Source organism: Sphaeramia orbicularis, chromosome 8 (assembly GCF_902148855.1).
Source record: "Sphaeramia orbicularis chromosome 8, fSphaOr1.1, whole genome shotgun sequence".
Classification (NCBI taxonomy): Eukaryota; Metazoa; Chordata; class Actinopteri; order Kurtiformes; family Apogonidae; genus Sphaeramia; species Sphaeramia orbicularis.
In genome coordinates, this window is record NC_043964.1 from 3,254,855 (window position 1) to 3,268,423 (window position 13,569).

General features: G+C 36.0%; 1 protein-coding gene across 4 annotated transcripts in view; it reads left to right on the forward strand.

The window, feature by feature from the left end:
* mybpc2a (myosin binding protein Ca) overlaps positions 1-13,569 on the forward strand; it is a 92,706-nt gene that overhangs the window by 72,137 nt on the left and 7,000 nt on the right. For all 4 annotated transcript variants that reach the window (XM_030142201.1, XM_030142202.1, XM_030142203.1 and 1 more), the window contains 8 exons: positions 10-169; positions 2,169-2,273; positions 2,415-2,603; positions 2,743-2,877; positions 5,919-6,086; positions 8,049-8,137; positions 11,104-11,299; positions 13,085-13,224. In XM_030142201.1, the coding sequence (XP_029998061.1) occupies positions 10-169; positions 2,169-2,273; positions 2,415-2,603; positions 2,743-2,877; positions 5,919-6,086; positions 8,049-8,137; positions 11,104-11,299; positions 13,085-13,224 (1,182 nt within the window). The remainder of the gene's footprint in view (positions 1-9; positions 170-2,168; positions 2,274-2,414; positions 2,604-2,742; positions 2,878-5,918; positions 6,087-8,048; positions 8,138-11,103; positions 11,300-13,084; positions 13,225-13,569) is intronic.

A 13,569-nucleotide genomic window follows, 5' to 3' on the forward strand; every position in this document is an offset into this window, starting at 1 on the left:
CTCTGGTAGGTACTGTCTGCGACTGAAGGAAGGGTCCGTGTGGATATGAGGAAGACCCTGTGCAGCCTTGTTCTTGAAGGTGCAGAGAGATCAGATGAGGGCCCCTACACAATCACTGTGACCAATCCTGCTGGAGAGGACAAGGCTGAGCTCTTTGTCAAGATTGTGGGTCAGTGGATTCTCATGCTTCATGTCTTTTCCACGGCTAATTTCCTTCTCCTTTATTATTCTGATTCCACTTTTTCTGGCTGACAGAGAACTAGGCGATCTTGTGCCGCAGTTTGGTCATAAACCACTGCCACAGAATGAGCAAAAATAGGCCACACTGACGTATTTTTCATAAATTAACAGTCTATAACCTACATTTTGCTGCCAATTTTTGATAGTGATACTTGCCATGATAGTTTTTTTTTTTACCTTGTATTTTAATTTTTAACTTTTATAGTGCAGTAACAAAAAAAAAAAACAAAAAAAAAACAACAATGCAACAAGGGGGGGATGCTGTTCCTTATGCACTCGTCTGCTTTTCCAGATCAGATCTGGTACCAAGAACTAGTGTCCTTGAATCTGGTCCATTTCTCCCATCTTTGCTTAAAAGTTCCCACCTTAATCCTCAGCTGAAATGTTAATTTTCCATAGTATATATTTCCTCTATAATGTCCAGCCATTGCTGTGGTCGAAGAGAGTCACTTTTTAACCAATTCCTTGTGCAGACAAGAATTAATATTTTAAATAAGTAAGCATCTTCTCTTTTAATTACGCCATCAGGTATTAGACCCAGGTAGAGAGTCTGGGGGTCCAATGGAATTTTACAATTCAAAATGACCTCCATTGTCTGAACAACACGGTTCCAAAACATTTGCATTTTTACACATGTCCAAAAGATATACAAGTGGTTGGCACTATGATAGTTTTACTTGCATTACTTGTTTTTTTGTTTTGTTTTGTTTTTTTTAAATCTAGACTGGCAGAAGTAAAATGAACAAGCTTTAGACAGGGTTGCAGTCATACATACATTCATGCACATACACATCATCCAATTTACACACCACTAAACATACAACATACCATAAATTATCTATTGTAATCATCAATATTTAATGTAAATCACTGCTATCAATATGTAAGTGATCCAGATATGCCTGACCACTTTGAATGCAGTCCCTTAAGTTTACCATCCTTGCCTCAGAATTACTTTTTTGCTTCGACTGCAAAGTTGGTTGGCAGTAAAGAAGAAGAAAAACAATTTTATGTCTATAAATATAAATATCTGTGCTTGAGCTTGATGTGAATTTAATCAAACCCGTAAAGAAGTAAAAGTGACCAAATAAATGCTTAAAATATTCCTGTGGCTATAATATCTCTTCCCCTGAGATGCAAATAATGTCAGTAAACTTTATAAGATCTCAAAGGGAACACAGAGCATTACAGCATTTAACAGCAGCTTGCATTCATGACACTGGTGAAGAGAGGTTAATGCAGGGTTTTTCAACCTTGGGGTCGGGACCCGTCGTGGGGTCACCTGGAATTCAAATGGGGTCGCCTGTTACAGTGCAAACTTTGGTGCAGCTGGTGGATATACACTCCAGGTGAGCCTCTAAATAAGACCCTCTTTCCTCCTCATTTCAGTTTAACCCTTTGAACACTGGTGTCAGATGTTTGTGGTGCAAGATTTTATCAGTTGGAGAAAGAACAGACTGTACCACACAACTTAAAAAGGGGACTGGGAGCAGTTAATGCAGTGTTTTTCAACCTTAGGGTCGCCTGGAATTCAAATGGGATCGCCTGAAATTTCTAGTAATGGATAAAAAAATGTTGAAAAAATTAAAATTTACTAATAAAAGTTTACATTAAAATTAATTTTAGCAAATAAAATTGTCTCCGTTTTGAATGTCTGGGGTCGCCAGAAATTTGTGATGTTAAAATGGGGTCAGGAGCCAAAAAAGGGTGGAAACCACTGGGTTAACCATAAACAGCAAAGGGGAAGCGCTGTCAAACCAGATAAACTATGGAAAAAAAAAAAAAAAAAAAACATCTGAAACATACATCTGTATCTACATCTGTTTTGCTGCCGACAACAACACATCCTCAACCTATGCACAAATACCTTCTCACATCTCTCGCATCTTTTTTTCTTTTCAATTTCCAACTGTAACCTGCCTCTCCAGATGTGCCCGACCCTCCTGAGAATGTCAAATGCACATCAGTTGGCGAGGACAACGCCACAGTCACATGGGACGCCCCTTCATTTGACGGCGGAGTTCCTGTTAAAGGTACTCCTGCATCTGATGCCTGCCTCCCTGGAGGAAACAGCAGTTGAAAATTTCACTGTTTATCACATCGCACTGTTTACAAACTCTCATCCGAATCACATTTTTAACGTCTTCGCATTATTTCCATTCTGTTTCCGTCAGGCTATCTGATGGAGAGGAAGAAGGTTGGCTCGTCCAGATGGACCAAGCTCAACTTTGATGTTTATGAGTCCACCACATATGAAGCTAAGAAGATGATTGAAGGTGTACTTTATGAGATGAGAGTGTTTGCCGTTAACAGCATTGGCATCTCTCAGCCCAGTGGAAACTCAAAGCCCTTCATGCCCATTGGTGCGTTGCCATTTGTCATCAGCAGAATGGTTAATTAACAGAGGCTTTTCACACGACGCTCATTTTGAGGCAGCTTAACCTGCCTCCCATCCCATTTACACTGGGTATTAACGTATTAATTAGCTCATGTCTCTCTCAGCCCCCACCAGTGAGCCCACTTGTCTCACGGTGGATGATGTGACAGACACTACCTGTGCGCTCAAGTGGCGTCCTCCAGAGAAAATTGGAGCCGGTGGCATCGATGGGTACATCATTGAGTACTGCAAAGAAGGAAGTAAGTATGTGAAAATGTATATACAGTCATAAAAAGGCAGTCTCTGTTTGTTTATACTATATACATAAGCTAATTAACCCTTTCATGCATACTGGTCACTACAGTGGACAGCTATTCTATAGCTGTTCTCTTGTATATTCATGGATTTTGTTGTTGTTCTTTTCGTTGTTTTCTTTTTTTTTTTTTTTTTTTTTTTACACATATCTTTATTAAAGTTTTAAGACACTACATATCTTTTCTGACATGAATTGGTAACATTATGTAGATCTCTCCTGAGCATAAACCCCAGAAGCACAAGCCCTCCCCATAGTTTTCACACAGTTTATCAGTAAATACATGTTTCTGTGCGTCAAAAATTATGGTGTCCAGCAGAGTGGACAGTTTTGCAACTTAATGAAAAATAGGTTCATAAGAATTTTTGTTTTTCATTATTATTATTTTTTATGTATTTTTGAATTTTTTTGAATTATTTTTATTTTATTTATTTACTTTGTATTTATTTTTCAGAAGAAATTGTTCAATCGCATTGTGTTTTTTCATGCGTAAAGAGGAATAAAAACACTCGGGAAAAAATTTTGATTAAGGTTCTCATAATTCGTGCATGAAAGGGTTAAAGGAAAAAAAAAACAGTGTAGAGATGTAACAATATGAAAATTTCATATCACTGTTATTGTGACCAAAATTATCACAGTTATCATTATTGTGTATTGTATGTACGGTATTGTTGACATGTGCTCAAAATGTTCAAAAAGGACTTATATACACACTGAAGTAATTTCACCAAGTTGTATTTTGAAAAAAAATAAAATAAGGAAAAAAAAAAATAACACGCAATATGTACTTTCTGTTGGCAGAAACATCAAAATACTAAAAAGGTACTCAGAGAGCGCAGACCTGCTCCAAGGCAGATCAGTCCCCCCCCTAATCACCACCAAAATTTAATCATTTATTAGTTAGTATTCGTCTTGTTTTGGAAAAGCTAACATATATTGTTAAAAAGGAGGATACGAATTTTGCCTGTTTATGGGGTCCATATATGGGTTTCTTGAAAAACCACATCTTTGTATGACTTGATTTCTTATTCTGTGCGACAGTTTTACACTACTATGGTCTGATTTTATAATTTTATAATTGTTATTTTATTCTATTTCATTTATTTATTTTATTACTATTCCTATTTACCTAGAAAATCTTCAATTTTATGGTAATTATTTTTAAGTATATATTTTCTAAAGTGTGGATGTATACTTTTCTGCCAAGACTGGGGTAATGTTATTTCTTTGTTCATCTGCAAAAGAAACATAAAGGGAAAAAAAAAGTTAACATATTAAAATAATAATAATAATAATAATAATAATAATAATAATAATAATAATAATAATAATAACAACAATAATAATAATAATTTTCCTGTTCATGGATGTACTATGAATCAGCAGCTAGGTGCAGATTCAGTTAGTGCAAAAGGAAAACGGCTTTTATCAGTGCACATCTACTTTGTTGCAGAAATTCATGATGTTACTCTGCATTTTCATTTTTTATTTTAAAGACCGCTGTTATCAATTAAAAAAGTGATAATTACATCCAAAACATATGGCTCAAAGAGGACAGTTCTAAGTCATTTGCAGAATCAGCAGTGTATTACTTCATTCAATGTTTATATGTGTGTGTTTGCAAATGATAAAGGCACAATATAATAAAATACCCAGTAAGCACAATAAAAGGCAGTTTGTTGTACTCTACAGTATTTGATTTGAGCATGCACAGTTACTTGTTTACAATTTAATAACCGTGACTTGCAGCTTGACGTGAGACTCCGTGGCTCAGATGTGAGACTTACTTGAGGCTTGATGAATAATGACTCTTTCACTCCTCTGACTCATATCATTTTTTATACTCATGAAACCATTTAGTGACCCCATGTGTCCTAAGGATGTAAGTATTACCATTATGGGAACAGTCACTCACACTAGGTTTTTTTTCCTCTTTTGTGAAAGAAAAGCCATGAATTGTCTTTTTAGCTACAAGATAAGGATATGAGAAGAAGCATGTACACTCTGGGAGGGAATACACTGGAAAAATCAAAGTCTTACCACATGTATTTTTCTCATTTCTAGTCAAAATATCTCATGACACTTAAAGAGTAAAGAGTAACTTGTAAGTGTGATATGAGAACTTATTTTTATACAATAGATCTGGAAAATCTTATTTCAAGAAATTTCACTTGTTCCATTGGCAGATTTTTATTTTTTTTTTCTTCAAGATTTTTTTGCTTAATTCAAAGCAAAAAATCTGCCAATGGAACAAGTGAAAATGATCTTGGTAAGATTTCTTAAAATGATGAGATATGTTGATGAGAAATCCAATCCAATCCAACTTTATTTGTAAAGCACTTTAAAACAACCACAGTGGACCAAAGTGCTGTACAGAAAAATAAGTCAAGTTAGAAAGTAAGTAAGTTTTATGTATTTATCATATTTTAACAGTGTTTTTTTTTTTTTTTTTTTTTTTAATTGTATTACATTGTGTTTTACTGGTATTTTAATTGTATTTTATTTGTACTGTTTATTTGTATTTTGCACTGTAAAGCACTTTGTGACTCTGTGAAAAGTGCTCTGTAAAGACTTTACTTAAAAACCAAAATAACAGAGTAATATACAAGAATAAATTAAAAGACATAGAACAACTGTAAAAAATAAATAAATAAATAAATAAAAAAAAAACTAAATAAATAAATAAATACATAAATAAAAATACAGAAGAATAGATAAGAGAAATGAAAAAAATACACTTGGTAAGATTTTGATTTTTGCAGTGTACCAGCATGATACCTACTTTTAGGAAAAACTCTCACAGCGAAAATGTTGGTCTTACAAGGAGTTAATCAGTGATCTATAATTAAGGATCTATCAGTTGTTATTATAGCCATTATGTTGAGATGTTTGCATTGTTTCTGGTTTGCTGATCATTTTCCCTGCTTGCTCCTTCTCTCTCTGTCTATCGTCCCATGCTGGGCTACATGGTCTCCATTCATTCCTCAGGTGATCAGTGGGTGCAGGCTAATCAGCAACCTGTGGAAAAGAACCAGTTCAGGGTGAAGGAGCTCCCTGCAGGGGAGAAGATGCTGTTCAGAGTTGTGTGCGTCAACATGGCTGGACGCAGCCCCCCCGCCACGCTCGCACAGGGCGTCACTATCAGAGAGATCATGGGTAAGAGACGTATTTTACCATTGTTCTGTGTCATTTTATACATTAACTCTTTCATGTATATGAATGAATGAATAGTTTTCACACTGTATATGACTATCTTATGATGGGCTTTAAATACATGTTTCTTTGCTTCGAAAATTAAATGTATGGTGTCCAGCTGAGTGGATGTTTTTGTAACTCCATGAAAAACCAGTTCATTTGAAAAAAAAAAAAAAAAAAATCAATTGCATTGTTTTTTTTTATGCCTAAACAGGAATAAAAACACTCAAGAAAAAAATCTCAATTAAGGTTCTCATAATTCATGCATGAAAGGGTTAAAGATACATATTGAGTAGAGATGTTAATACAGTGATAAACACATTAATCTGATCCAAATATTTAACCCATAAAGACCCAAACATCCACTGTCGATGATCTAAATCACAGGCGTCAAACATGCGGCCCGGGGGCCAAATCTGGCCCACCAAAGGGTCCAGGCCGGCCCCTGGGATGAATTTGTGAAATGCCAAAATTACACTTACATATTAACAATCCTTTTAGTTCAGGTTCCACATTCAGACCAGTTCAATCTCAAATGGGTCAGATCAGTCAAATACTATTATAATAATTTATAAAAACTCACCACTCCAATTTTTTTTCTCTTAGTAAATGTAAATATTTTCATATATTTACACTAAAACAAAGTAGAGTTTCACAAAAAATGTGAATAACCTGAACAAATATGAACAACCTGAAATGTTTTAAGAGAAGCAAGTGCAATTTTAACAATATTCTGCCTGTTACTGAATGTTTTGTGTGGTTGTAGATCCACTGTGATCTGTAAGTTATAATGTACATGTGTAAATGATAAACTGAAGCAGAATATTGTTAAAATTACACTTATTGTTTCAGTTTGTTCATGTTATTCACATTGTTTGAAAGGATGGTTTGTAGTTGTAAACATTTTCATTGTTTAATTTTACTTTTTTTTTTTTACTCTAAAACATAGAGAAAAGTTTGGAGTTGACATTATTTATATATTATTATGTTATTATTTTACCAGTTCGGCCTATTTCAGATCTAATTTAGCTGAATGTGGAACTGAACTAAAATGAGTTTGACAGCCCTGATCTACATCGTATAATAACTGTAGATCCATTAATCCTATCAACGCATATAAATAACTGATGTAAAATCTTTTCGTGGTCATCAGATACGACCCATTTGAATGTTCAGAGACTCTGTAGTTACCGTGGAAACACCTTCATCTTCTACAACATGATTTTCCAGTAAAACCCATAGAGTTGGATCAATGACAGTGGATGGAGACACGTATTTTATGTTCAGTTAATGGTGTGTTTTGCTGAAAAAGTCAGTTTTTCTTCAGATTTCTCAGTTTCTGATATAATAACTTTCAATTTTAATTTGAGCTTTTATAAACATCTACATGATCAGTAAATTAAATATAACAAAATACTTGATTTTTACTGAAAATTCACAAAATACAAAGTACCATTCCTTCCAATGGTGATAAATCCCTTAAGAAAAGTTAAATAGGGAAAAATATTAATTTGGGAACGACCACAAAAGTCCCACTCGGTCTTTATGGGTGAAGCCCAGTGGGATGTTAGGTATAAGGACATTACTAGTAGATACACAGAATAGCATCTTATTACGAAGCCTGCTTCTAAAATCACTGTAAACCTGAACCACAAGCATTTAATACGGAGAAATTCCCTGCTGTATCGTCATGACCTTATAATTTACCTTTCTGGTACATACTGTGTTCATTTTCTAAGTTGTGTACACATACAAAAATGTTCATATAATGTACATTCAATTCATGTAACACAAAAACGTTCACGTAATGTACTGACTGTACATGCTGTACAATTAATATATGCACACTCCCCCACACCACCCACTCTTCCACAAAGGCTACTGATCTGTTCTATCTCTGTCTCCTGTGTGTGCACCTCTCAGAGAATCCAAAGATCCGCCTGCCTCGGCATCTGAGAACCAAACTAATCAGTCTTGTGGGCGAGAAGGTGAACTTGGTCATTCCCTTCCAGGTTAGTCCATGTCTGGCAAAGCCCTGGGTTGAGCATAGAAGAATCAGTTCAGCATCTCTGACAACACAAGGTGCTTAAAGAGTACTATGTTGCACTTACATTAACCTGGTATTCACAGCAGTATCGGACTCTAAAGCTTTTAAAAGTTAAAAAGAGACAGTTGCAAAGCAGCAGAGTTTGGAAAAAAGCCTACAAACAAAAATCCACCCCATGGCCTACATAAAATCAAAGGGGTCAACTGTGTGTCAGTTAGTGAAAGTAACCAAATAAATGCTTAAAATATTCCTGTGGCTACAGTCTTTCTTCTCCTGAAATGCAAATAAGATCAGTAAACTTTGCTAGTAACCGAGACAGTAAGATCTCAAAGGGAACGTAGAGCGTTACAGCATTTGACAGCAGCTTGCATTCATGGCATTGGTGAAGAGGAGTTAACCAGAAGAAGCAAAGGGGAAGCAGCTGTTATAAATACAAATAGACAAGTTAAAAGTGAACCATAGCTGTACTTGCTTTTGAAGAAGGAGATGAAAAGCCTGTTCTGAGACAGAGGATGTGGCTACATGATGTTCTCGTGGGAGAGAAGAGCATGCACAGTTCTGTCATCTCATCCAAGATCTGGACAAAGTTTGTTTGAATGGCTGTTTTTACACAGATGGAATATGTGATGTAACTAATGCACAGATAGGGGAGCCCAAAAACATTTACAGCCAAGCACATTAGATACATTCTCAAGATGTTTTTTTATCCAGCGGCCCTGTTCTTTCCAGCTAACGTTCTAAAAAAAAAAAAAAAAAAAACTCCCACACGAGTACATAAAATGTGTTGGTATTTAGATGTAAACTGATTGATATTTGCTAAATTATTACTTCAACATATCAGTTCTAAACACAAAAAAGGGAATTTCAAATGGTTACCATGCAGTTTAAGCAATATGAAACATAAATGTCAAATAAATTCATATTTAACATATTTATAAGTTATTAAGAAAATATCAGATTTGCCTATATATGATAAGAGTGTGGTTTGACCAACTCTAAATGTAAAGTGTCATCAGGTAACTTTCTTATGTTATTTAAATAACATTTGATGGATGGATGGAGTGGTTGATTAGATAGATAGATAGATAGATAGATAGATAGATAGATAGATAGATAGATAGATAGATAGATAGATAGATAGATAGATAGATAGATAGATAGATAGATAGATAGATAGATAGATAGATAGATAGATAGATAGATAGATAGATAGGCTTTATCACAGACTCATGGTCCACACTAAAAAGCAAACAAATAAACACAAACACGATAAAATTTAAAAATAAATAAATAAATAAAAACTGATTGATTGATTGATTGATTGATTGATTGATTGATTGATTGATTGATAATATCTGGTGGTTCAAAGTACAGGGTGTCCCAAAAAAATTGTCGTCATTTGAGATGTCCATATCAGAGTGACTACATTGTCAGGAGAAATGATACTTAATAGGATTTATTTTGGACATAAAAGGTTTTATTCTACAAATTTCAAACGAAAAATTCTGGGGGATGGTAATTTTATAATGTTCCAAAGTTATTACAAATGTTCAATGTGTGCGCCGCTTGTGACGCGGCACACATCAAGTCAGTAGTGGAGTCCTTTTTTCCAACACAAACAGAATTCCTCTCAAAACTTCTTATGCCATGTCCAAATCTGCTTTCCTGTTGGTGCTTGTTTATAAAATTTTCTAACAATTTCACGTTGCACATTCACATTTAACTGAGTTTGGGTGTATTTCAATAAACAGAACGCCTTTTCTGTTGCAGTAAACGGCATGTTTATTCCTAAAAGCAGAACAATAAAAATGACGACACTTTTTTGAGCAATAACAAATTTTAAACAAATTATTCGGTGATGAAATGATGTCAAATTTTTTGGGACACCCTGTACTCCAATGATTGCTGATATCTGCATATGAGGTATTTTCAACAACCTGCTGCATCATTTCTTAGTTTTGTCTTAGGCAGTTTGACCATACTGGGTGGGGTCCAAGGTTATTACAAAAACTAACGAAATGACAAAAACTAGAATTGAAAAAAAACATATTCATTAACTGAAATAAATAAAAACTATAATTTAAAGAACAAAAAACGATAACTAACTGAAACTGTATTGTGTGTTTACAAAACTAACTAAAACAGATAAAAAAATTATGGATAAAATTCCCTTCGTTTTCATCTTTGTCAATGTCGGATTGATACGAAAGCAATTTATTTCCCTCAAGCAATTTTAGCTGGTGGCACCATATGATATTTAACGGTCCGTCACTTGTGGTTTCCAGTCGTCTTCTGGTCCCCACTCTACCTGGAAACATGGAGACTAAAGTTGGGAGAAAGCAGCAGAGTCCTGTCTGGGATTTATTTGAATACGACGACAGAGAAGAAGGGAAAAGATATTTAAAAAAACCTGAAACTAAACTAAAACTAAGCATTTAGAAAAAAATGAAAACTAATAAAAACTAGCAAACCTGCTCTAAAAACAAATTAAAATGAACTGAATTAGAGAAAAAAAAGTCAAAACTAAATAAAACTAAACTATAATGAAAAATCTAAAACTATTAGAACCTTGGTGGGGCCTAATAGCTCATCTGTTGCTCTTATGATTAAATTGCACAGGCCCTTCCTTGTAATCCCTGGTAATTAAAACTTAAATAACAGTTTATGATTTATTTATTTGGCTGGTATTTTTTGCTTTTATTTGACAGTCACAGTGAAGACAAATGGGAAATGAGGTTAAAGAATGACAAGCAGGAAATGACCGGCCAGGAATTAAATTGAGGACTCAGTTCAGGGCATGTGTACCCATGTGGTTTGCACTCTAGCTATTTTGGCTGCGTGGTCACAGCAGCGGAGCTGATTTTTAGGAAAAAGGTTTTTAGGAAATATTCTTTTTTTTATTGTAATTTCTTGCCATCTCTGTACCTGCAGGGGAAGCCTCGTCCTATTGTGACCTGGTTTAAAGATGGTGTTCCCCTGGATGACAAAACAGTGGGAACTCGTACCAGTGAGGTGGACTCCATCCTCTTCATCCGCTCTGCAGAGAGAGCCCACTCTGGAAAGTACACACTTCACGTTCAGATTGAGAACATGTCGGACAGCGCTGACATAGAGATCCAAATTGTCGGTCAGTACCACGACTCATGTAGGAGTGTGTGAGCACCTCTGTTGCATGTTCCCTCATTAAGATTACAGCGCTGTGCAGGCTTCATACTTCATAAGGTAGATGGTTAATAACCTGTTTGGAAGGGGATGACGGTTTGAGCCCAAATCTGTGACATGTCACAGATGTTTTCAGAAATTTGATGATAATTCCTAATTTCATACTTGTAGGGATCTGTGACTCAAAGTGGGAAATCATCAAAGCACTGATTCCTCTCTCTCATATAATCCTGGCTCCTGCAGTGCCACTGTGGCCGCCAGCTCATTCCTCATCTTACAGCTCGTCTCTCTGGGTCAGGGGGCTGGGTGGATTATTTGGCAGGGCTCTGCTGGGATTATTTGTATGTACACTGGGATTAAGCTTGGATTTTGAGGGCTATTCTGTCACTTCCTCCGCTGAGAAAGTTGAGCTAATGAGAGGCTGCAGCTCCTCTGATCAGCCCTCCTCAGCTGATCTGTCACCATACTGTTTCAGGACGAGACAGAACAGGAAGGATTAACAGGCAGAAACAGTAGCTCTGCTCACTGTTTGTACTGTATTCCACAGAGGAGAGCGCACAGAACAAGATTAATGACAAATACATTACTATGTGGTACAATATTTCTGTACTGCACTCTGTGTAGCACAGGCCACACAGAAGGATCGATGATAAACACAGTGCATTCTTCTGCTCTGTAATCCAGGCAGGCAAAGCACACTATTTCTCAGTTTGTCAGTTCTATGCCAAAACCGTTTTTCTCATAATGTATGCTGCTATCACTGCTTTTCATTGAACCTTTGTCTTTTGCTCTGTTAATCTGTCAATCTTTGCCAAATCTCTATCACCGCAAGTGTTGATTTCTCTCTCTCTCCTCGGGAATCCCCAGCTCCATATCTGTTTATCAATCTCTTTTTTTCTTTTTTCTCTCTGCCTCTTCCAGCATGTCTACATATCTACAAATGCTGGAGGAGATAATGCAATGTACTGTTTTTTTTTGTTTTTTTTCACTGCTCTCCCTTACTCAGGGTTATATAGCTAATAAAACACTAGGAGTAAAAGTGAAACTAGCAGTGAAAAATTATTTCTGACTGGAAGAAAAATGAAAACAAAACTAAATAAAATAGGCAATGTGTTTATATTAGTTTTTTTGTGTTTAGTTTTGTTTTGAACTAAACAAATGTTATTCTTAGGGTGCAAAAGAATACAAAAAATACCCTGCACATTATGGGACCTTTAATAAACAGTGATTTCTTTAGAGATCATATTTGATGCCGTGCATTCTTCTATAAATGAAAGCTTCCTTTATAACACCTGAAAATAATCACACTGAAAATCCCTAAATTAAAAATAACTAGAAACACTCGAAGAGCGCAGACCTCTGCCAAGGCTGATCAGAGGGCCCCCGTGGCCCCCCCACCTCCCCATACCCCCGATCACCACCAAAATTTAATCATTGTTCCTTGTGCCAGTATCAACATTTCCTGAAATTTTCATCCAAATCCGTCTATAACTGTTTGAGCTATTCTGCACACAAACAGACAGACAAAGAGACAAACCAACGGCGACAAAAACATAAGCTCCTTGGCGGAGGTAAAAAGAAAGTAAAACTGTATTTATAAAACTTAACTAAAACATTCAACATTTCAAAACTGTAATAACTTTGAGGTGCTGTATTTCCTTTCCTGCTCATTACTATCTAATAAGCTTTCCTTGCCCCACATTCCGGGAGAAATCCTCTAACTCCGTACTGACTCTGTCTCCTCTGATAGACATGCCTGGTCCTCCTATTGCTGTCACAGTCACAGACGTCTGGGGCTTTAACGCTGCGCTGGAGTGGAAGCCGCCCAAAGATGATGGAAACTGCGAGATAATCGGATACACCATTCAGAAGGCTGACAAGAAGACCAAGGTACTGCATGCATGGAGGTGTGAACAGGGCAGCCTTGTTGAAGGTCTGCAAATCTGAAGTAACAGCGGCTGTGAAGAGGGTATTTTGTCTCTCCAGTCAAAGTTCATTTTTATAATTATGGAACTGATTCTACTATTCTGTAAACTGTAGTGGATGGATGGATGGATGGATGGATGGATGGATGGATGGATGGATGGATGGATTGATTGATTGATAATATCTGGCAGTTCAAAGTACAGGGTGTCCCAAAAAAATTGTCGTCATTTGAGATGTCCATATCAGAGTGACTACATTGTCAGGAGAAATGATACTTAATAGGATTTATTTTGGACATAAAAGGTTTTA